Raw genomic sequence first — 26,006 nt, 5'->3', positions numbered from 1 at the left:
GACCAGGAGAGAGGTTCTGAAGGCTAAATTTAGGATTTAGGTAGGAGACTAAATCCAGTCCCGTTGCGTTCTCAGAAATGCTCCCCCCTTCCACATACAGGACCCCAGAGGCAAGCTGAGCACCAGAGTGGAACCAAGTTGTTGGCGCTATCTTTTACAAAGGAAGTAGAGCAGCTTTTAAACAAGTGTATGGGGAAAAGCTGGCAGTCGCTCATCAGCACATGATTTGGAGGGATGTATTGTCAAAGAATACTGGCAAACCAACCGCATCGTTCATCAAAATGCGTTATGGCATGAGAAAAACACCGTAGCGCATGGCACAAATGCAAATTTATGGGGGGGTTGGATCAGGGAGGAGTTTTTTGGCAGGAATTAGTTAAATTAGCGGCAATATTTTAATGCCAGAAATAACTACACCTTTTTCCCTGGTGTTAAGCTGTGTGATATGCCTGAAATGGCCATAACGCAATTCAATAAATTTTTGGAATTGTATTTTGCCCATTTCTGGGCTTGGGGAGGAGAGAGGAGAGGAGTGGAGTGGACTAGAGTAGAGTAGAGAAGAGAGAGCCTCTAGGGAAAGCCTTACTGTGTGTACCTATTTAAATCTCTATAGGAGGGTCACCTAATAAGTCAAGGTGAGGTGTTGGTGGTGGTTTAGGGTTTAGGGGCCAGTTTCTCATGTAGAGCGAGACGTATGAACAGCACAGTACACCTTGGTGAAGATTTGGCATCATTTGGAGTGAGGAAAGTCTCACAAAGATGAAATTTTGTACTATGTTATCTCACCCTATCTTGATGGTACCCTGTTATAGAGTCCATCAAGCTAGGGTGAGAGAACATAGTAGAACATATCTCTATAGGCCCTCCTATAGAGATATAAATACTTCCCTACTATGAGGCCCTTGTAAATCGTCTTTCTCTCTAGCCTCTCCCCCCATAGCAGCACAGGATGTGAAAAATAAGGATTATCGCATGGCATGGTAACTAAAAAATTTCCATAAACACGCCCCTTTTCCTTATCGCAGGCATGATCAATGCGTTATTAACACTTTTTGATGAATGATGGGGCAAGTAAGTTAGAACTAGTGAAGAAAATGGTCCGATTAGAACAAAAACGGTGAATGTATTTGATCCTCAGCCAATCTGAATAAGCACTAAAAAGGTTCGGACTAGGAAAAAAATGCCAGTGACCTTTGTTGAAGGTATAGTTAAGCTCTGAAAAGAAAGGAACTAGGAAAAAGTGAAAACAGCACGTGTTACCAAATGGCTGCTACATTTGTACATTGGAAGAACTACCGAAAAAGCTTTATTCACTTTCACCCAATATATTCCCTGCTTTCAGATCGATTCCCTGAAGTGCGATACGATAAAGCAAATGCATAGTCCTGTGCCAAAACGTTTTGTAGATTATTTTTTTGTATATTTCACTTTTTGGCACTTCAGGAGGAGAAACCCATTAACTACTATTAATCAAGTTTACTTAGGGAATAGCCACTGTTATTAATTGCATCAGTAGCTTGGGATCTACTTAGTGTTTGGGTACTTGCCAGATTCTTGTGGCCTGGATTGGCCTCTGTTGGAAACAGGATGCTGGGCTTGATGGACCCTTGGTCTGACCCAGTATGGCAATTTCTTATGTTTTTATGTTCTTACAGCAAAGCAGATTACATTAAGGTACTATAGGTGTTTCCCTGTCCCCAGAGGGCTTAAAATCTAAGTTTTACCTGAGGGAACGGAGGGTAAAGAGACTTGCCCAAGGTCACAAGGAGTGACACTGGGATTTAAACACTGGTTTTCCTGGGTCGTACCCCGCTGCTCTAACCACTGGGCTACTCCTCTGCAGGTGACTCTCACGCCAGTGAAAAGTTAGTGTAATTTGCATTGGTTGAAAAATGTATCAATGTAAGAATTTTCCATGAATGGTTTACTGCATGGAAAATATTTTCCCAATAAAAATCAGTCCCCAATTAATGTCTTAAGCATTGCAAGCGAGGCGACAGAAACTTTTTCTGCCAAGTTCGTTGCACCAAGATCCTACACGCTGCCTGCTCATTAATATACAACCATTTAAAAAAAAAAAAAAGTTACGCACGAATGAAACTTTGAATACAAAAGATAAAAGACGCGTCACTAGATGGCGCAGTAGCTCTGTTTAGTGGGGCCGTGCTTTCAATGGATTTAACCTTCAGCCTAAGAGATTAAAAATTCAGGGGCCGGTGCCATAAAATGCGCCCAGCCTAGCACACAGGTTAACGGGTGGTTGGACACACGTTTTGGAAGTGCTAGACTAACCCCCAATGCAAGAAGGGGGATCCGTGCGTCCAAAACGTGCGTCCAAGCAAAGATGTGGCTAATAGCGCTCATCACATGTAAATTCCATGCAAGTGAGGCTATTAGCTATCACCCCCCCCCCCCCCCGTGCAAAAAATCACAGTGCACAGGGGTAGATCTTACAAAAATACGCGTGCGCGAACAAAAGTAAGCCAGATTGTAAAAGATACGCGCGTTGCCGCGCGTATCTTTTAAAATCCGGGGTCGGCACGCGCAAGGCTGTGCAAAATCGGCAGCCTGCGCGCACCGAGCCGCGCAGCCTGCCTCCGTTCCCTCCGAGGCCGCTCCGAAATCGGAGCGGCCTCGGAGGGAACTTTCCTTCCGCATCCCCCCACCTTCCCCTCCCTTCCCCTACCTAACCCACCCCCCCAGCCCTTCCTAAATCCTCCCCCTACCTTTGTTGTACAAGTTACGCCTGCTTGAAGCAGGCGTAACTTGTGCGCGCCGCCTCGTCAGCCCTCGGCACAGGCCACAGTGCCGGGGGACTCGGGACCGCCCTCCCGGCCCACCCCCGAAGCCTTGCCGCGCCCCCGGACCCACCTCGGACCGCCCCTGACCCCGGGCACGCCCCCGGGACACGCCCCCGGTCTTCAGACATGCCCCGGACATGCCCCCTCCCGCCCTTTTTATGAAGCCCTGGGACTTACGCTAGACCTCTCATGATTTTAAACACCTCTATCATATCCCCCCTCAGTCATCTCTTCTCCAAGCTGAACAGTCCTAACCTCTTTAGTCTTTCCTCATAGGGGAGCTGTTCCATCCCCTTTATCATTTTGGTTGCCCTTCTCTGTACCTTCTCCATCGCAATTATATCTTTTTTGAGAAGCGGCGACCAGAATTGTACACAGTATTCAAGGTGGGGTCTCACCATGGAGCGATACAGAGGCATTATGACATTTTCCGTTTTATTCATCATTCCCTTTCTAATAATTCCCAACATTCTGTTTGCTTTTTTGACTGCCGCAGCACACTGCACCGACGATTTCAATGTGTTATCCACTATGACACCTAGATCTCTTTCTTGGGTTGTAGCACCTAATATGGAACCCAACATCGTGTAATTATAGCATGGGTTATTTTTCCCTATATGCATCACCTTGCACTTATCCACATTAAATTTCATCTGCCATTTGGATGCCCAATTTTCCAGTCTCACAAGGTCTTCCTGCAATTTATCACAATCTGCTTGTGATTTAACTACTCTGAACAATCTTGTATCATCTTCAAATTTGATTATCTCACTCGTCGTATTTCTTTCCAGATCATTTATAAATATATTGAACAGTAAGGGTCCCAATACAGATCCCTGAGGCACTCCACTGTCTACTCCCTTCCACTGAGAAAATTGCCCATTTAATCCTACTCCCTGTTTCTTGTCTTTTAGACAGTTTGCAATCCACGAAAGGACATCGCCACCTATCCCATGACTTTTTACTTTTCCTAGAAGCCTCTCATGAGGAACTTTGTCAAACGCCTTCTGAAAATCCAAGTATACTATATCTACCGGTTCACCTTTATCCACATGTTTATTAACTCCTTCAAAAAAGTGAAGCAGATTTGTGAGGCAAGACTTGCCCTGGGTAAAGCCATGCTGACTTTGTTCCATTAAACCATGTCTTTCTATATGTTCTGTGATTTTGATGTTTAGAACACTTTCCACTATTTTTCCTGGCACTGAAGTCAGGCTAACCGGTCCGTAGTTTCCCGGATCACCCCTGGAGCCCTTTTTAAATATTGGGGTTACATTTGCTATCCTCCAGTCTTCAGGTGCAATGGATGATTTTAATGATAGGTTACACATTTTTACGAATAGGTCTGAAATTTCATTTTTTAGTTCCTTCAGAACAGCTGAAGGGGGATATGATAGAGGTCTTTAAGATCATGAGAGGTCTTGAACGAGTAGATGTGACTCGGTTATTTACACTTTCGAATAATAGAAGGACTAGGGGGCATTCCATGAAGTTAGCAAGTAACACATTTAAGACTAATCGGAGAAAATTCTTTTTCACTCAACGTACAATAAAGCTCTGGAATTTGTTGCCAGAGAAGGTAGTTAGTGCAGTTAGTGTAGCTGGGTTCAAAAAAGGTTTGGATAAGTTCTTGGAGGAGAAGTCCATTAATGGCTATTAATCAATTATACTTAGGGAATAGCCACTGCTATTAATTGCATCAGTAGCATGGGTTCTTCTTAGTGTTTGGGTAATTGCCAGGTTCTTGTGGCCTGGTTTTTGGCCTCTGTTGGAAACAGGATGCTGGGCTTGATGGACCCTTAGTCTGTCCCAGCATGGCAATTTCTTATGTTCTTATGTTCTGGGGTGTATACCATCTGGTCCAGGTGATTTACTACTCTTCAGTTTGTCAGTCAGGCCTACCACATCTTCTAGGTTCACCGTGATTTGATTCAGTCCATCTGAATCACTACCCATGAAAACCTTCTCCAGTACAGGTACCTCCCCAACATCCTCTTCAGTAAACACCAAAGCAAAGAAATCATTTAATCTTTCCATGATGGCCTTATCTTCTCTAAGTGCCCCTTTAACCCCTCGATCATCTAATGGTCCAACTGACTCCCTCACAGGCTTTCTGCTTCGGATATATTTTAAAAAGTTTTTACTGTGAGTTTTTGCCTCTACAGCCAACGTCTTTTCAAATTCTCTCTTAGCCTGTCTTATCAATGTCTTACATTTAACTTGCCAATGTTTATGCTTTATCCTATTTGCTTCTGTTGGATCCTTCTTTTAATTTTTGAATGAAGATCTTTTGGCTAGGGGGGGGAAAGGTTAGGGGGAGGGGTGGGAAGGTCAGGCCAGGTAGAAGGGAAGTTCCCTCACAGGCCGCTCCGATTTCAGAGCAGCCTGGGAGGGAACGGGGGAAGGCAGCGCAGCTCAGCGCATCAAGGTGCACAACTGTACACCCCCTTGCGCGCGCCGACCCAGGATTTTATAACATGCGCGCACGCGCTCCTTTTAAAATCTACCCCAAAATGTATTGTAAAGGTAGATGCAATGCTGAAAAACACAGCATGCCTCAAGTAGTATAAGCGATAGGATACAGGACTGAGAGGGCTTGCGGTGCAAAAATAGAAACAGATTATACAGAGGCCCTGTTTCTATTTTTGTGATCCCTCTGAATCCTGTATCCTATCGTTTATACTACTTGAGGCATGCCGTGTTTTTCAGCATTGCATCTACCCTTACAATATATGTTGTGTTGTTATGAACCTGTCCCTTCCGACGCAGCCGGATTGGCGAAACATGGTCCATGTCAGGGGACCAGCAAACTATTTGATTCTGAACTGCATTGGAATTTATAACAAAATTGGATTGAATATTTTTTTTTGCCTAAATGACTGAGTTTGTACCTTGGGACCCTGCCCTCTATCATCACTACACTCTTGCTTTGGGATACTTAGGCAATGACCATAAGTGGGGTGATTTCCACCTCGCAGTGTGCCGCACATGTCAGGTAAGCCACCAGGCTGCCCACGTATCCTCTAGTTGATACATGCCATTGGTTAACTGAGAATTCAAGATGGTAATTCCTCAAGCTTTTATTTTGTCACACTTTGTGATTTAACATGGATCAATTTGATTAAGAAGTTCATGAATTGTGTGGTGCCCACAAGCGATGATTACATTTTCTTGATTAGTTGTGACATTCAGCTGTTGGTCGCTCTCAGAGACTGTGTAACTGACTTCTGGATAGGCATCTTCCACTATCCACCTAAGGAAAGAAACAAAAGAGAGACCTTGAAACAGGCTCACATGTGTGAGCTGAAATATGCGCCAGATCGATGCTTCCTCTTCCACCTATTTGTAGTCTAACTCTTATTTCATTTTGAGATGCAAAATTTTTCATTGACAAAATATAAAAGATTTATCTGGTTGAAATTAAAATTCAACATCAGAATAAAGCTTCCTCTAGGAAATTGAAAGTTGGCAAATCACCGGGATTGGATGGCTTTGGCCCAGAATTGTACAAAATATGTTTCAATTAGCTCAAGAGAAGGGCCACTTAGAGTTGGGATATAGTTTAACATCCATATTTCTTATCCCTAAATCTTGTAAAGATCTGGTGTTTCCAAAGTCATATAGGCAGATATCGTTACTCAATCAAATTGTTAAAATATTGGCCGCTGTTCTAGCCAATAAAGTAAATTAGGTAATCCAAGCAATAATCTTATCTGTATTTATCAAGAGGCGTCATTCCTTGGCGAATATTTTGAAGGACATATTAGCGGTGCAGGGGAAAAAACTTAGTTAACAATAAAGGGATGTTAGTAAGCCTGGATTCTGAGAAGATGTTTGATAGAGTAAAGTGACAATATTTGTGGTGGGTATTGGAAAAATGTGAGTTTGGAAATAATTTTTTTTAAATTGGATTAAACTATTGTATGAGACACCTCTAGCATGGATTAGAGACAATGGAGCATTGTCTATTGGATTCCAATTGTTTAGAGGCACCAGACCAGGTTGCTTCTTACCGCCACTACTATACGTCAACTCAATTGAAGAATATGCCTAGTTTTGAGGGGGCTTTATATTGGCAGAAGAGTGTCAAATTAAGCATGTTCACAAATGGATATGCTGCTATTTATTGTAAATCCAAACAAAAGTCTAAGACATATATCAATAGCATCAGAAAAGTTTTGCATTTCCTCGGGTCTAAAAATAAATTATAGTAAATCAGAAGCCTTTCCGATAGACATATCCATAAAAGAGAAATGGGATTCTTTTTTTGACACTGAAATGGAATACAGGTGCAATGAAATATCTGGGTATCAGAGTGGCCCCCCTCTGAGAGAGAGCATAATATTCTGGCTGTATTGTAAGTAAATGAATGGATCGTCCATTAATTCTGATGGGTAGGGGCACAGTAATTAAAATGGTGGCGATGCCAAAATTGCTACATAACTTAGAGATGCTACCAAGGTGGATAAGAAATAAAGAAATTCATAAATTTAGATCATTAATAACATTGTTAACTTGGTGCAAAAGAAGAGTGCAAATACGATTTAATATGCTGACTAGGGAGAGAAATAGGGGAGGATTAGCACTTCCTGATATAGGAGCATATTAAGTTGCCACAAGGTTGTTTTCGTTTCAGTTGCAATTTGATTCGGGCAAGTTATTAATGGAAATGGCTAAATCTTATAATCCAGTAAACTCATTACACATTGCCAGACATCAGTTACAAACGATGTCAGTGAGAGCTTCAGAGGTGCTTGAAAAGCGCATCAACATCAGGCGCCGCGCGACGAAGGGGGTGCAACAAAGGGGTTCTCCCCTTTGTGCACCCCTTCGTGCAATCCTTAGTGCCTTATCTCATATTTACTTAACTTATGCTTTTTCTCCTTTTCTTTTTTAACTAACCCTTTTTGCATTTCTTTACCTTTTTTGACTTGTTAATAAGTTAAATTATAAATGTTCATTGTATCAGACAACGGAAGTATATTTCCTGCTCCTACAGTTTTATGTAAACCGGTTTGATTTACATTTTATGTAAGAATATCGGTATATAAAAAAAAATCAAAATAAATAAATAAATATAATTCATGGGGTTTTCTGTTTCCAGCATTTAAGAAGGTATGGGGATGGTGGAGACGTGTACAGCATGATAGGCTGGGGGTTTCTCCTTTCTTGTTTCTGGTGGGTAATCTTGAATTTCTGGGGGGGGGGGGAAGGGTTAATAACATCTTTCACGTCTGGAAGGATGAGGGGCTTTATGGTTTGGGGCAATTTGACCACTCAGACAGTTGCAGGAAGACTCGAATATCCTCGGTAGAGCCTATTCACATATTTACAGGCTCATAATTACTGTCTTTCTTGCAGAAGGGGATCTGTCGGCCATTACTCTTACTGAGGATGATGAAAGGTTTACGGAAATGAGACCAAAATTTAACAAAACGCGCATTTGGATGAATCATAACGAGAAATATCAAGAGATTCAGCATAGAAACATATAGAAATGACGGCAGAAGAAGACCAAACGGCCCATCCAGTCTGCCCAGCAAGCTTCACATTTGTAGAGAGCAGTGATGGAGCTGCAACCAAGTGAAATATCAAGCTTGATTAGTTAGGGGTAGTAGGGGTAGTAACCGCCGCAATAAGCAAGCTACACCCATGTTTATTTGTTTTACCCAGACTGTGTTATTCAGCCCTTATTGGTTGTTTTTCTTCTCCCCTGCCGTTGAAGCAGGGAGCTATGCTGGATATGCGTGTAGTATCAGTTTTTCTTCTCCCCTGCCGTTGAAGTAGAGAGCTATGCTGGATATGCGTGAAGTATCAGTTTTTCTTCTCCCCTGCGGTTGAAGCAGGATATGCATTGAAAGTGAAGTATCAGGCTTATTTGGTTTGGGGTAGTAACCGCCGTAACAAGCCAGCTACTCCCCGCTTTGTGAGTGCGAATCCTTTTTTCTTCTCCCCTGCCGTTGAAGCAGAGAGCTATGCTGGATATGCGTGAAGTATCAGTTTTTCTTCTCCCCTGCCGTTGAAGCAGAGAGCTATGCGTGAAGTATCAGTTTTTCTTCTCCCCTGCTGTTGAAGCAGAGAGCTATGCTGGATATGTATTGAAAGTGAAGTATCAGGCTTATTTGGTTTGGGGTAGTAACCGCCGTAACAAGCCAGCTACTCCCCACTTTGTGAGTGCGAATCCTTTTTTCCACATTTCCTCTTGCTGTTGTAGCTTAGAGTGATGTTGGAGTCACAGTAACCATGTGTATGTTTATTGAATAAGGGTATTATCTCCAGGCAGTAGCCGTCATTCTGGCGAGCCACCCACTCTTTATTGACGGCCTCTTGATTTTATGGATCCACAGTGTTTATCCCACGCCCCTTTGAAGTCCTTCACAGTTCTGGTCTTCACCACTTCCTTCGGAAGGGCATTCCAGGCATCCACCACCCTCTCCGTGAAGAAATACTTCCTGACATTGGTTCTGAATCTTCCTCCCTGGAGCTTCAAATCGTGACCCCTGGTTCTGCTGATTTTTTTCCTATGGAAAAGGTTTGTCGTTGTCATTGGATCATTAAAACCTTTCAAGTATCTGAAAGTCTGTATCATATCACCTCTGCTCCTCCTTTCCTCCAGGGTGTACATATTTAGATTCTTCAATCTCTCCTCATAAGTCATTTGATGAAGACCTTCCACCTTTTTGGTCACCCTTCTCTGGACCGCCTCCATCTTGTCTCTGTCTCTTCGGAGATACGGTCTCCAGAACTGAACACAATACTCCAGGTGAGGTCTCACCAAGGACCTGTACAAGGGGATAATCACTTCCCTTTTCTTACTCGATATTCCTCTCTCTATGCAGCCCAGCATTCTTCTGGCTTTAGCTATCGCCTTGTCACATTGTTTCGCCGACTTCAGATCATTAGACACCATCACCCCAAGGTCTCTCTCCTGCTCCGTGCACATCAGCCTTTCTCCCCCCATCGAATACAGTTCATTCGGATTTCCACTCCCCATATGCATGACTTTGCACTTCTTGGCATTGAATGTCAGCTGCCATGTCTTCGACCACTCTTCCATCTTCCTTAAATCCCGTCTCATTCTCTCCACTCCTTCCGGCGTGTCCACTCTGTTGCAGATCTTAGTGTCTTTTTAGCAGTTACGTAAACTAGCGGTGCTGTGCAGGGGAAGGATCCAGGTCCTTGTTCTTGATGTTGTCAAAATGGAAAAAGCCTTTTACGACAATGCATAGAGATTTACAGCTGGCAAAACGTAAGAGAGAAGTATTTTAAGGTTTTCACACAGGGTTTATTTAACAAGGAAAAAAAGAGGTGCACAAAGCAGCTCTGGGATAACGATTTATGTTTAAAATGTGAAAACAAAGAGGAAATTTGTGTCATATGTTCACTGAATGTCATAAATTACAAGCTTAATGGAAACGAATACACTATGTATTAGATAAAGCGATTGATTGGACTGGCAGTATGACATATTTGTATCATTTTAGTGGAGATTTATGGTTCCCAGCAGGCGGAGTGAAATTCATGAGTGTTGCACTTACGCTAGCAAAGAAGATCATTTGGTTATGCTGGAATACCGATGAATTACCCCAGTTTTTAGTATGGAAAGCCGAAATGCAGACCTATGTAGCGATGTGAACTTTAAGACAGAAAGACCTTCAAGGTCATAGGTCTCTAAGGTCACACAGAGAATATTTTAAGCTGTGGAAACCTCGGGGAACCACGTTGTAACTGGAGCCATATCGAAACTGTATTTCGGTAATTAATACAGACAGGGTAGGATGTGAACGCTGGTGAGAATGGCGCGCTTTTATGGAAGGGAGGGGGAGAAGGGTTGTGGGGTTCGTAAGACAAAGTGTGAGTCTCATATCAATTATTTTAAAAAATTGCAATTTTAGCCATTGGATTTATATCTATGATTATACAATTATTGAAGGTTTTATTTTTATTATGTGTTGTATAATTACTCACAGTAATAAGCATTTAATAAAAAAAAGAATAAACCTCCAACTAGGGTAAACTTTAAAAGGAGCATGCGTGCACCCATAAACGGGCATATTGGACAAGCGAACAAAAATAAGTTTAATTTTATATTGTGCATGCAAGTGCACGCACATCATTTAAAATATCCCTACCACACGTATGTGTGGAGCCTTTAATCACATACTCACAAGTGAGAGAGAATCTGATACTCTATATATCTCCCACTTTCAACTCAGGGTGGGTTGGGAGGGGGACCTGTGTTACAAGGGTCTACAGACCCTTCTGCCCTAAGCAGACCAATGTAACACTGCCTCCCTCCCCAAAACCCACCCTGAGTTGAAAGTGCCTTCTTACAGTGGGATATATTAAAATGTCAGATTAAGAACATAAGAAATTGCCGTGCTGGGTCAGATCAAGGGTCCTTCAAGCCCAGCATCCTGTTTCCAACAGAGGCCAAACTAGGCCACAAGAACCTGGCAAGTACCCAAACACTAAGAAGATCCTATGCTACTGATGCAATTAATAGCAGTGGCTATTCCCTAAGTAAAATTGATTAATAGCCATTAATGGACTTCTCCTCCAAGAACTTATCCAAACCTTTTTTGAACCCAGCTACACTAACTGCACTAACCACATCCTCTGGCAACAAATTCCAGAGCTTTATTGTGCGTTGAGTGAAAAAGAATTTTCTCCGATTAGTCTTAAATGTGCCCCATGCTAACTTCATGGAGTGCCCCCTAGTCCTTCTATTATCCAAAAGTATAAATAACCGATTCACATCTACCCGTTCTAGACCTCTCATGATTTTAAACACCTCTATCATATCCCCCCTCAGCCGTCTCTTTTCCAAGCTGAACAGCCCTAACCTCTTCAGCCTTTCCTCATAGGGGAGCTATTCCATCCCCTTTATCATTTTGGTTGCCCTTCTCTCTAGCTTCTCCATTACAACTATATCTTTTTTAAGATGCGGTGACCAGAATTGTACACAGTATTCAAGGTGTGGTCTCACCATGGAGCTATACAGAGACAATTTGACATTTTCTGTTTTTTTAACCATTCCCTTCTTAATAATTCTTAACATTCTGTTTGCTTTCTTGACTGCTGCAGCACACTGAGCCGTCGATTTCATTACATTACCCACTATGATGCCTAGATCTTTTTCCTGGGTGGTAGTTCCTAATATGGAACCTAACATCATGTAACTTCTGCATGGGTTATTTTTCCCTATATGCATCACCTTGCACTTGTCCACATTAAATTTCATCTGCCATTTGGAATCTTCCAATCTTGCAAGGTCCTCCTGTAATGTGTCACAATCCACTTGTGATTTAACTACTCTGAATAATTTTGTATCATCCACAAATTTGATAACCTCACGCGTCGTATTCCTTTCCAGATCATTTATAAATATATTGAAAAGCACCGGTCCAAGTACAGATCCCTGAGGCACTCCACTGTTTACCCTTTTCCACTGAGAATATTGCCCATTTAATCCTACTCTCTGTTTCCTGTCTTTTAACCAGTTTGTAATCCACGAAAGGACAAGGCCTCCTATCCCATGACTTTTTAGAAGCCTCTCATGAGGAACTTTGTCAAACACCTTCTGAAAATCCAAGTATACTACATCTACTGGTTCACCTTTATCCACATGTTTATTAACCCCTTCAAAAAAATGAAGCAGATTTGTGAGGCAAGACTTCCCTTGGGTAAAGCCATGCTGACTGTGTCCCATTAAACCAGGTCTTTCTATATGTTCTGTGATTTTGATCTTGAGAATAGTTTCCACTATTTTCCCCGACACCGTGTATCTCTAACACAGGGACTCTCTCTCTCGCTCTCCCCCTACCTCCTTATTCTTGATGCACATATTTCCTGGCTTCACCTTGGGCTCATTCATCTCCCATCAGGCTAAAGCTTCAGGGAATGTGTTGGGGGCTTCAGTTCCAGATTCGCTTAAACATCCTCTGCTTAAGACCCTCCTAAAGAAGCCATCTTTAAATGCTGAGAAAGACGGCGTGTAAGCTTGAAATGGAAATGAATAATTACAGGTCCGGCTCAAATCTTTCTTTTCTCTTTAAATTGACACGGCGCTTTTGGCTCAGCTTCTTGGCTTTCTGTCCAAGTACAACGGGTCTTGATTACGGCCAGTCCTGTCTCCATGCAAGTTACAGCATGGAAACCACACTGCTAACCCTGGTGGATGACCTGAAGCTGAATCTAGATGAGGGTAAATTATCTCTTGGTCTTGCTGGACCTAAGCGCTGCCTTTCACAGTGGTTGACTACAAGATCCTACTAGCTAGGCTCTTGGAGATCGGTCTTGATCGCAGTCTGGAAGGGGGAAGTCCTCTTCAGCTGGCCATCTAGATTGGGAGGTTGTGCCGAGGGTGATTCTTTCTTCTACACACTGGCTAAAAGTTCGGAAAGCTTTGCCCTGGGTATGTAGACAAAATTTGAAATTTGTGTTGGGGGATGTCTGATCCAGGGATACGTGATTGATGCAAAATGAAAAAAATGCAGCATTTCTATATTTTTAAGGCAAACCCTGGAGTGGTGGTGGGGGGGGGTGGGGGAAAATGGGGAGAGTGCTGAGATCGGGGGGGAGAAAGTGTGCCTACTGCTGCTAATCCACGTCAGTCTGAGGGGCAGGGGATCGTCGCCATCTCCCTTCCTCTCCCAGTTTCCCCACCCGGAGGAGCAGGGATCAGTTGTGGGGGAGAGGAACCGTGGATGATTTTCACCCAGGTCATCGTTTGCCCTAAAGCTGAACCTGTGGGAACTCGCGTTTTTGTTGGTGATGGATTGTGGGAGGGGGGCAGCAGTGCATTCATTTCAGTTTTCACATAGGGCACTGGTTAGCTTACAGCCGGCCCTGTCCTGTGGAACTCAGTCCTCAAGGGACAGATTGGAAGGGAATTATTTCAACTCTAGAGGGCTATTGAAAATTTCTTTATTTCAGGTTGGCTTTTTTCTAATTTTGTGTTAGGATCCAAATTTTGCTTGTGATCTGTGGGCAAAGGTTGACAGAGATTTTGAATTATTACTGCTGTATTCCTTGCACAGTTTACCAGACTGTTTGCCTTAATTACCCAAGCAATTCTGTTGTTATTCATACATCTTTTGTTGCTGTTTTAGAAATCTCCTTTACTGAGTATTATACTTTTTATAAACTTAGATGCCTTAGAAATAGGCACTTAATAAATTGAAAAACAAATGAGACAGGAGGCAGAGCTAGTGGTGTGAGGTAGAGCAGGCAATGCATGTTGGGAATCGGAGAGAGAGAGGGGATAGGGCTGATGGTGTGAGGTACAGCAAGCAATGCATCATGGGAATCAGTGACAGAGGACAGAGCTAGTGGTGTGAGGAAGGGCAGGAAATACAAGAAGAGAATCGGAGAGAGACAGGACAGGGCTGGATATGGTACATAAGAACATGCCATATTGGGTCGGACCAAGGGTCCACCAAGCCCAGCATCCTGTTTCCAACAGTGGCCAATCCAGGCTATAAGAACCTGGCAAGTACCCAAAAACTAAGTATATTCCATGTTACCGTTGCTAGTAATAGCAGTGGCTATTTTCTAAGTCAACTTAATTAATAGCAGGTAATGGACTTCTCCTCCAAGAACTTATCCAATCCTTTTTAAACAGAACTATACTAACTGCACTAACCACATCCTCTGGCAACAAATTCCAGAGTTTATTTGTGCGTTGAGTGAAAAAGAACTTTCTCTGATTAGTTTTAAATGTGCCACATGCTAACTTCATGGAGTGCCCCCTAGTCTTTCTATTATCCGAAAGAGTAAATAACCTATTCACATCTACCCGTTCTAGACCTCTCATGATTTTAAACACCTCTATCATATCCCCCCTCAGCCGTCTCTTCTCCAAGCTGAAAAGTCCTAACCTCTTTAGTCTTTCCTCATAGGGGAACTGTTCCATTCCCCTTATCATTTTGGTCGCCCTTCTCTGTACCTTCTCCATCACAACTATATCTTTTTTGAGATGCGGCGACCAGAATTGTACACAGTACTCAAGGTGCGGTCTCACCATGGAGCGATACAGAGGCATTATGACATTTTCCGTTTTATTCACCATTCCCTTTCTAATAATTCCCAACATTATGTTTGCTTTTTTGACTGCCGCAGCACACTGAACCGACGATTTCAATATGTTATCCACTATAAGAACATAAGAACATAAGAAAATGCCATACTGGGTCAGACCAAGGGTCCATCAAGCCCAGCATCCTGTTTCCAACAGTGGCCAATCCAGGCCATAAGAACCTGGCAAGTACCCAAAAACTAAGTCTATTCCATGTAACCATTGCTAATAGCAGTGGCTATTCTCTAAGAGGTAGATTTTCAGAGCCCTGCTCGCCTAAATCCGCCCAAAACCGGGCGGATTTAGGCGAGCAGGGCCCTGCGCGCCGGGAAGCCTATTTTACATAGGCCTCCTGGCGCGCGCAGAGCCCCGGGACTCGCGTAAGTCCCGGGGTTCTCGGAGGGGGGCGTGTCGGGGGCGTGTCGGGGGGCGGGCCCGGTCGTCGCAGCGTTCCGGGGGCGTGTCGGCAGCGTTTTGGGGGCGGGTACGGGGGCGTGGCTACGGCCCGGGGGCGTGGCCGCGCCCTCCGTACCCGCCCCCAGGTCGCGGCCCGGCGCGCAGCAGGCCCGCTGGCGCGCGGGGATTTACGTCTCCCTCCGGGAGGCGTAAATCCCCCGACAAAGGTAAGGGGGTGGTGTAGACAGGGCCGGGTGGGTGGGTTAGGTAGGGGAAGGGAGGGTAAGGTGAGGGGAGGGCAAAGGAAAGTTCCCTCCGAGGCCGCTCCGATTTCGGAGCGGCCTTGGAGGGAACGGGGGGAGGCAGCGCGGCTCGGCGCGCGCAGGCTATACAAAATCGATAGCCTTGCGCGCGCCGATCCAGGATTTTAGTGGATACGCGCGGCTCCGCGCGTATCTACTAAAATCCAGCGTACTTTTGCTTGAGTCTGATGCGCAAGCAAAAGTAGGCTGATCGCGCTTCTTTTAAAATCTACCCCTAAGTGAACTTAATAGCAGGTAATGGACTTCTCCTCCAAGAACATATCCAATCCTTTTTTAAACACAGCTATATTAACTGCACTAACCACATCCTCCGGCAACAAATTCCAGAGTCTAATTGTGCGTTAAGTAAAAAAGAACTTTCTCGGATTAGTTTTAAATGTGCCCCATGCTAACTTCATGGAGTGCCCCCTAGTCTTTCTACTATCCGAAAGAGTAAATAACCGATTCACATATACCCGTTCTAGACCTCTCATGATTTTAAACACCTCTATCATATTCCCCCTCAGTCTTCTCTTCTCCAAGCTGAAAAGTCCTAACCTCTTTAGTCTTTCCTCATAGGGGAGTTGTTCCATTCCCCTTATCATTTTGGTAGCCCTTCTCTGTACCTTCTCCATCGCAATTATATCTTTTTTGAGATGCGGCGACCAGAATTGTACACAGTATTCAAGGTGCGGTCTCACCATGGAGCGATACAGAGGCATTATGACATTTTCCGTTTTATTCACCATTCCCTTTCTAATAATTCCCAACATTCTGTTTGCTTTTTTGACTGCCGCAGCACACTGTACCGACGATTTCAATGTGTTATCCACTATGACACCTAGATCTCTTTCTTGGGTTGTAGCACCTAATATGGAACCCAATATTGTGTAATTATAGCATGGGTTATTTTTCCCTATATGCATCACCTTGCACTTATCCACATTAAATTTCATCTGCCATTTTGATGCAGGTCTTCCTGCAATTTATCACAATCTGCTTGTGATTTAACTACTCTGAACAATTTTGTGTCATCTGCAAATTTGATTATCTCACTCATTGTATTTCTTTCCAGATTATTTATAAATATATTAAAAAGTAAGGGTCCCAATACAGAACCCTGAGGCACTCCACTGACCACTCCCTTCCATTGAGAAAATTGTCCATTTAATCCTACTCTCTGTTTCCTGTCTTTTAGCCAGTTTGCAATCCACGAAAGGACATCGCCACCTATCCCATGACTTTTTACTTTTCCTAGAAGCCTCTCATGAGGAACTTTGTCAAACGCATTCTGAAAATCCAAGTATACTACATCTACCGGTTCACCTTTATCCACATGTTTATTAACTCCTTCAAAAAAGTGAAGCAGATTTGTGAGGCAAGACTTGCCCTGGGTAAAGCCATGCTGACTTTGTTCCATTAAACCATGTCTTTCTATATGTTCTGTGAATTTGATGTTTAGAACACTTTCCATTATTTTTCCTGGCACTGAAGTCAGGCTAACCGGACTGTAGTTTCCCGGAACGCCCCTGGAGCCCTTTTTAAATATTGGGGTTTAATTTGCTATCCTCCAATCTTCAGGTACAATGGATGATTTTAATGATAGGTTACAAATTTTTACTAACAGGTCTGAAATTTCATTTTTTAGTTCCTTCAGAACTCTGGGATGTATACCATCCGGTCCGGGTGATTTACTACTCTTCAGTTTGTCAGTCAGGCCTACCACATCTTCTAGGTTCACCGTGATTTGATTCAGTTCATCTGAATCATTACCCATGAAAACCTTCTCCATCATGGGTACCTCCCCAACATCCTCTTCAGTAAACACCGAAGCAAAGAAATCATTTAATCTTTCAGCGATGGCCTTATCTTCTCTAAGTGCCCCTTTAACTCCTCAATCATCTAACGGTCCAACTGACTCCCTCACAGGCTTTTTGCTTAGGATATATTTTTTAAAGTTTTTACTGTGAGTTTTTGCCTCTACGGCCAACTTCTTTTCAAATTCTCTCTTAGCCTGTCTTATCAATGTCTTACATTTAACTTGCCAACGTTTATGCTTTATTCTATTATCTTCTGTTGGATCTTTCTTCCAAATTTTGAATGAAGATCTTTTGGCTAAAATAGCTTCTTTCACCTCCCCTTTCACCTCCCCTTCTTTCACCTCCCCTTTGGCAATAATGATTATGATCATTATTGCCAAGCGGCCCCACCACTGTTACCTCTCTCACCAAATCCTGTGCTCCACTGAGAATTAGATCTAAAATTGCTCCCTCTCTCGTCGGTTCCTGAACCAATTGCTCCATAAAGCTATCATTTATTCCATCCAGGAACGTTATCTCTCTAGCGTGTCCCGATGATACATTTACCCAGTCTATATTGGGGTAATTGAAGTCTCCCATTATTACCACACTACCAATTTGGTTAGCTTCCCTAATTTCCCTTAGGTGTCCGTCTCACCATCTTGACCAGGTGGATGGTAGTATACTCCTATCACTATAGTCTTCCCCAACACACAAGGGATTTCTACTCATAAAGATTCAATTTTGTATTTAGTCTCATGCAGGATGTTTATCCTGTTGGACTCTATGCCATCCCGGACATAAAGTGCCACACCTCCTCCCGAGTGCTCCTCTCTGTCATTGCGATATAATTTGTACCCCGGTATAGCACTGTCCCATTGGTTATCCTCTTTCCACCATGTCTCTGAGATGCCAATTAAGTCTATGTCATCGTTTACTGCTATACATTCTAATTCTCCCATCTTACTTCTTAGACTTCTGGCATTAGCATACAAACATTTCAAAGTTTGTTTTTTGTTTGTATTTTCATTCTGCTTTTTAATTGATAGGGATAAGTTAGAATTTTTTAGCTCAGGTGAGGTTTCAGTTTCATTATCCTATTTTCTTCTGTTGGATCCTTCTTCCAATTTTTGAATGATGATCTTTTGGCTAAAATAGCTTCTTTCAGCTCCCCTTTTAACCATACCGGTAATCGTTTTGCCTTCTTTCCACCTTTCTTAATGTGTGGAATACATCTGGACTGTGCTTCTAGAATGGTATTTTTTAACAATGACCACGCGCCTTGCACACTTTTTACTTTTGTAGCTGCTCCTTGGAGTTTTTTTCTAACAATTTTTCTCATTTTATCAAAGTTTCCCTTTTGAAAGTTTAGCACGAGAGCCGTGGATTTGCACACTGTTCTTCTTCCAGTCATTAATTCAAATTTGATCACATTATGATCACTATTGCTAAGCGGCCCCACCACTGTTACCTCTCTCACCAAATCCTGTGCTCCACTGAGAATTAGATCTAAAATTGCTCCCTCTCTCAGTTCCTGAACTAATTGCTCCATAAAGCTATCATTTATTCCATCCAGGAACGTTATCTCTCTAGCATGTCCCGATGATACATTTACCCAGTCAATATTGGGGTAATTGAAGTCTACCAAGCAGAGACGTAAAGCAGAAACGTCTTGCACATCAATCAAATCAAAAGTTCCAGCGTGCAAGAAACAGGTAACCAAGTCCATCAGGAAACTTATAGTCAATTTTTTATTGAGATAATGCTTTCAAACAGTCATTCATGGCAACTCCATAGTTCTTCAAACATGCAAGTGAAAAGTCCCCTGACACGGTCCGTGTTTCGCGGTAGCTGCATCAGGAGGGACCCACGGTTAATATCATCTATGATATAAAGAACAATAAATGATGGAGCTTATAAATGTGGCTACTAAACTTATACAGGTTTTCAAAGACAAGAACATACCTTATATATTCATCGTGGAGCGCATCGGCTCGTACACCAAGTGAACAATTTAAAGAGGCAGTTTTGGCGCCAAAGACAGGAAATCTCGCGAGAAACTCTCACCTAAACCCCTCCCCCACACAAATGTCAACAAAACAAAAACCATTCAATGTCTTTATTAAGACCTCTTGGATGGACAGTAGATAATTTAAAGATCCACTTTTGTTCACGCCTACCCAGGATTTCAGAATAGTCCCCTCCCCGAAACGGGGGCACAACCACCTCTAAAATTGAGAATTGTAAGTCAGCAATGGTGTGATGATGTTGAACCCAATGTGTGACTAGAGGTTCGTCCATCCTGAGTAGACGGATGTTCGAGCAGTGTTCTATGATTCGGGTCTTGACCATCCTGGAGGTCTTACCCACGTACAGTAAAGGGCAGGGGCATTGGATAACATAAACCACGCCCCTCGTAGTGCAATCCGACCTGTTTCGAAATTGGTGAAAAAATCCAGTGTCAGGATGAGTGAAGGAGTGAATCATAGAACACTGCTCGAACATCCGTCTACTCAGGATGGACGAACCTCTAGTCACACATTGGGTTCAACATCATCACACCATTGCTGACTTACAATTCTCAATTTTAGAGGTGGTTGTGCCCCCGTTTCGGGGAGGGGACTATTCTGAAATCCTGGGTAGGCGTGAACAAAAGTGGATCTTTAAATTATCTACTGTCCATCCAAGAGGTCTTAATAAAGACATTGAATGGTTTTTGTTTTGTTGACATTTGTGTGGGGGAGGGGTTTAGGTGAGAGTTTCTCGCGAGATTTCCTGTCTTTGGCGCCAAAACTGCCTCTTTAAATTGTTCACTTGGTGTACGAGCCGATGCGCTCCACGATGAATATATAAGGTATGTTCTTGTCTTTGAAAACCTGTATAAGTTTAGTAGCCACATTTATAAGGTCCATCATTTATTGTTCTTTATATCATAGATGATATTAACCATGGGTCCCTCCTGATGCAGCTACCGCGAAACACGGACCGTGTCGGGGGACTTTTCACTTGCATGTTTGAAGAACTATGGAGTTGCCATGAATGACTGTTTGAAAGCATTATCTCAATAAAAAATTGACTATAAGTTTCCTGATGGACTTGGTTACCTGTTTCTTGCACGCTGGTAATTGAAGTCTCCCATTATTACTGCACTACCAATTTGGTTAGCTTCCCTAATTTCTCTTAGCATTTCACTGTCCGTCTCACCATCTTGACCAGGTGAACGGTAGTATACCCCTATCACTATAGTCTTCCCTGACACACAAGGGAGTTCTACCCATAAAGATTCAATTTTGTATTTAGTGGCATAAAGTCCTGTTGGACTTTATGCCAACCCGGACATAAAGCACCAAACCTCCTCCCGGGTGCTCCTCTCTGTCATTGTGATATAATTTGTACCATGGTATAGCTGCAGATTTAGCTGCTTACACATGTTCTCGTCCTGTAAGACAGGGTACACCTCCACCTCACACATCGTCAGGTATTCCCTCCGATTAGGGATGATCACGCTGACATAACGACCTTCCATTCCTCTGCAGCACAGCTTGCTCACAGATCCTGGACTGAAATCAGTGATGGTTCCACATCTGGTTATTGGGAACAAGAGCAGAAGATTGGGTTAGTGAGGAATGACCGCCACAGACAAATATAACCAACTTGTCCTGCTGAGAAGAGAGAGAGGACTCAGAGGCTGGGATAGAGAGGGATGAGCTCCAGAGATGGATAGAACCAGCCTCGTCCTGCTGAGAGGAGGGAGAGGGCTCAGAGGCTGGGATAGAGAGGGATGTGCTCCAGAGATGGATATAACCAGCCTCGTCCTGCTGAGAGGACAGAGAGGACTCAGAGGCTTGGATAGAGAGGGATGATCTCCAGAGATGGATAGAACCAGCCTCGTCCTGCTGAGAGGAGGGAGAGGGCTCAGAGGCTGGGATAGAGAGGGATGTGCTCCAGAGATGGATATAACCAGCCTCGTCCTGCTGAGAGGACAGAGAGGACTCAGAGGCTTGGATAGAGAGGGATGATCTCCAGAGATGGATATAACCAGCCTCGTCCTGCTGAGAGGAGGGAGATGGCTCAGAGGCTGGGATAGAGATGGATGAGCTCCAGAGATGGATATAACCAGCCTCGTCCTGCTGAGAGGAGGGAGAGGGCTCAGAGGCTGGGATAGAGAGGGATGTGCTCCAGAGATGGATATAACCAGCCTCGTCCTGCTGAGAGGAGGGAGAGGGCTCAGAGGCTGGGATAGAGAGGGATGTGCTCCAGAGATGGATAGAACCAGCCTCGTCCTGCTGAGAGGAGGGAGAGGGCTCAGAGGCTGGGATAGAGAGGGATGTGCTCCAGAGATGGATATAACCAGCCTCGTCCTGCTGAGAGGACAGAGAGGACTCAGAGGCTTGGATAGAGAGGGATGATCTCCAGAGATGGATAGAACCAGCCTCGTCCTGCTGAGAGGAGGGAGAGGGCTCAGAGGCTGGGATAGAGAGGGATGTGCTCCAGAGATGGATATAACCAGCCTCGTCCTGCTGAGAGGACAGAGAGGACTCAGAGGCTTGGATAGAGAGGGATGATCTCCAGAGATGGATATAACCAGCCTCGTCCTGCTGAGAGGAGGGAGATGGCTCAGAGGCTGGGATAGAGATGGATGAGCTCCAGAGATGGATATAACCAGCCTCGTCCTGCTGAGAGGAGGGAGAGGGCTCAGAGGCTGGGATAGAGAGGGATGTGCTCCAGAGATGGATATAACCAGCCTCGCCCTGCTGAGAGGAGGGAGAGGACTCAGAGGCTGGGATAGAGAGGGATGGGACCCAGAAATGGATATAACCAGCCTCATCCTGCTGAGAGGAGGGAGAGGGCTCAGAGGCTGGGATAGAGAGGGATGAGCTCCAGAGATGGATATAACCAGCCTCGTCCTGCTGAGAGGAGGGAGAGGACTCAGAGGCTGGGATAGAGAGGGATGAGCTCCAGAGATAGATATAACCAGTCTTGTCCTGCTGAGAGGAGAGGACTCAGAGGCTGGGATAGAGAGGGATGAGCTCCAGAGATGGATATAACCAGCCTCGTCCTGCTGAGAGGAGGGAGAGGACTCAGAGGCTGGGATAGAGAGGGATGGGACCCAGAGATGGATATAACCAGCCTCGCCCTGCTGAGAGGAGGGAGAGGGCTCAGAGGCTGGGATAGAGAGGGATGAGCTCCAGAGATGGATATAACCAGCCTCGCCCTGCTGAGAGGAGGGAGAGGACTCAGAGGCTGGGATAGAGAGGGATGGGACCCAGAAATGGATATAACCAGCCTTATCCTGCAGAAGGAGGGAGAGTACTCAAAGGCTGGTATAGAGAGGGATGAGCCCCAGAGATGGATATAATCAGCCTCGTCCTGCTGGGAGGAGGGAGAGAACTCAGAGGTTGGGATAGAGAGGGATGAGCTCCAGAGATGGATATAACCAGCCTTGCCCTGCTGAGAGGAGGGAGAGGGCTCAGAGGCTGGAATAGAGAGGGATGAGCTCCAGAGATGGATATAACCAGCCTTGCCCTGCTGAGAGGAGGGAGAGGGCTCAGAGGCTGGGATAGAGAGGGATGAGCTCCAGAGATGGATATAACCAGCCTCGTTCTGATGCGAGAAGGGAGAATGTGAAGAGGCTGGGCCAAGGAATCAGAAAGGAAGAAAAAGGCATCCCTGGGATGTGCTTCCTAGGAGCTCACATATTTTGGATAAATCAGAATAATTGAGGAAGTTTAAAGCCTCAGTATTGTTCAAACGCTGTTTCCAGCTGATTGCTTGAATTAGAAGAGGGGTAGTAAACCTTGGTCCTGGAGTGTAACAAACAGGCCTGGTTATCAGGATATCCCCCGTGAATATGCATGAGGTACCGTATTTTTCGCTCCATAAGACGCACTTTTTTTCCCCCAAAGGTGGGGGGAAAATGTATGTGCGTCTTATGGAGCGAATATAAAAAAAAAACCAAACAAAAATCTAACAAACACCCCCCCCCCCCCCCGACTCCCCCAAGACCTGCCGACTTAATTTCCTACAACCCCCCCCCCCCAAGACCTGACAAATTAATTTCCTGCAACCCCCCACCCTCCTGACCCCCCCAAGACCTGCCAAACGTCCCTGGTGGTCCAGCGGGGGTCCAGGAGCGGTCCGGGAACGATCTCCTGGGCGTGAGCCGTCGGCTGCCAGTAAACAAAATGGCGCCGACGGCCCTATGCCCTCACTATGTCACTGAGACCGACCGCTGCTATTGGTCGGTCTCAGTGACATAGTGAGGGCATAGGGCCGTCGGCGCCATTTTGTTTACTGGCAGCCGACGGCCCTATGCCCTCACTATGTCACTGAGACCGACCAATAGCAGCGATCGGTCTCAGTGACATAGTGAGGGCATAGGGCCGTCGGCTGCCAGTAAACAAAATGGCGCCGACGGCCCTATGCCCTCACTATGTCACTGAGACCGACCAATAGCAGCGGTCGGTCTCAGTGACATAGTGAGGGCATAGGGCCGTCGGCGCCATTTTGTTTACTGGCAGCCGACGGCTCACGCCCAGGAGATCGTTCCCGGACCGCTCCTGGACCCCCGCTGGACCACCAGGGACGTTTGGCAGGTCTTGGGGGGGTCAGGAGGGTGGGGGGTTGCAGGAAATTAATTCGGCAGGTCTTGGGGGGGTCAGGAGGGTGGGGGGTTGCAGGAAATTAATTCGGCAGGTCTTGGGGGGGTCAGGGGGGTGGAGGTTGTTAATTTAAAGGATTGGGATGGGGGGGGGGGGGGGTTTGGGGGTTCCCACAGAAAGAAAAATTTTCTGATCTGGGGAGTGGACCGAAATGGCCCTCCCCAGACCCGAAAACAAAATGGGGAGAAAAAAAAAAACTATGCACTCCCCTAATTTGCTCCATAAGACGCCCAGACGCAGAGCCTGTTTAGCACAATTTTTTTTTTTTTAATTATCCCCCTCTGAATCCTAGGTGCGTCTTATGGTCAGGTGCGTCTTATGGAGCGAAAAATACGGTATATTTGCATGCATAGCCTCCACTGTATTCAGATATATCTCATGCATGTTCATTGGGGATGCCCTGAAAACCAGATCTGTTTGTGTCGTTCCAGGACTGGAGTTGCCTACTTCTGAGTTGGAATGAAAGGTTTCACAGCCGCGTAAGACTGCAGGGTCCCCTAGGACCTATCCAGTTTCTAATCCCGCACTCTCCTTAGCACAAACCCAGCACTAGATCTCTGCTGCTTCTCATTTTAGTTCTTGACTGGGGAGATGAAGGCTGGTCACAAAGTGACCAAGGTTAAAATCTGAATATGCAGTACATGAACACGGGGAGGCCGGATCTTTTCGACAAGAGCTTCACTTCTCTTGCTGGCTGTGGAAGGGGACCTGGCTGTGGGATTAAGGACTGGTTGTGTAAGAATTCAGGATGAAGATGGCAAGGCCTGAGGTGACCTGTGGCAGATTTTGGACGTGTCAGTGTCATATGTGGAGGGCAGTAGTGGAGGGGGAGGAGAGGGTTAGATGAAAGGTAGTAGGGGGGGGAGGAACTGGTCTTGGTTTGTGTACGGGGATCTGTTTGCTCATCCTTCCAGGATGGTAGAAAACCAAAGGAAGGATCTCACCTGGACGGACTGGATGGGACAATCGTTTATTATCTGCCATCATTTGCTGCGTTATTGTGTTCCTACATTCACTATTTTAAAGCTCGTTTCCCTAAAACACAGCGACGAAGTGTTGGCAGTGACTCACACGGGATTGTTGTTGTCTGCACGGTCTCCAACGCGGATCTCCGCCCCCTTCAGTCTCTCCGAGCAGCAGTCCTGCCGGTTCGTCACCACAACGGATCCAATTCTCCACGATCGCTTCAAGTCCAGTTGCCACCAGGGACCAGTTTCTAGGTCTGTGTGGGTGCAGGATACTTTGAAGTAATTCGTGTTCCGATTCCCATCGATGGCCAAGTTAGGATCCCCATTGTATGCCAGGCTGCTCTGAGTAGTGACACCGGTTGGTGCGATATTCTTCTCTGAAACCCACATGCAAAGCTTAATAAGAACATAATAACATAAGATATGCCACATTGGGTCAGATCACGGGTCCATCAAGCCCAGCATCCTGTTTCGTACAGTGGCCAATCCAGGCCACAAGAACCTGGCAAGTACCCAGACATTAAATAAATCTCAAGCTATTATTGCTTATTAATTAATCACAGTTTATGGATTTTTCATCTAGGAACTTATCCAAGCCTTTTTAAACCCAGCTACACTAATTGCACTAACCACATCCTCTGGCATTGAATTCCAGAGCTTAACTATGCGCTGAGGGGTCGATTTTTAAAGACACGTGCGCGCATCCATGTGCACGCAGGACCCGGCGCGCACACGTTGACGCGCGCATTTTATAACAGGCACACGTGGCTGCACACGTATTATAAAATATGAGCGGCGAGCGCACATGCGTGGCAGATTTTGTAATCTGCGTGTGCATGTAGTGCAGCACCTGCAAGGGGTGTAGAGAATTGCAGTGACGCATCGAGGCCTTCCATAGTTCCCTCCCAGTCTGCTAAAATTAAGGAGCGGACTGAGCAGGAACTTTCCTACCCCTACTCTAACCTCTCTTCCCCTTCCCCTCTCAACCCCACCCCCTAA

The 26,006-nt window shown here is 45.0% G+C and overlaps 1 protein-coding gene across 1 annotated transcript in view; it reads right to left on the bottom strand.

Annotated features, from left to right (window-relative positions):
- Positions 1–25,397, bottom strand: part of LOC115083415 — a 154,178-nt gene extending 128,781 nt beyond the window's left edge. Inside the window, exons 1-2 of the mRNA XM_029587221.1 lie at positions 25,111–25,397; positions 20,774–20,961 (exon numbers count right to left, since the gene is read on the bottom strand). Of these exons, the coding sequence (XP_029443081.1) occupies positions 20,774–20,961; positions 25,111–25,397 (475 nt within the window). The remainder of the gene's footprint in view (positions 1–20,773; positions 20,962–25,110) is intronic.
- Positions 25,398–26,006: the final 609 nt, after the last annotated feature.

This window comes from Rhinatrema bivittatum, chromosome 2 (assembly GCF_901001135.1).
Source record: "Rhinatrema bivittatum chromosome 2, aRhiBiv1.1, whole genome shotgun sequence".
NCBI lineage: Eukaryota > Metazoa > Chordata > Amphibia > Gymnophiona > Rhinatrematidae > Rhinatrema > Rhinatrema bivittatum.
This window is presented reverse-complemented; position numbering and strand designations above follow the sequence as displayed.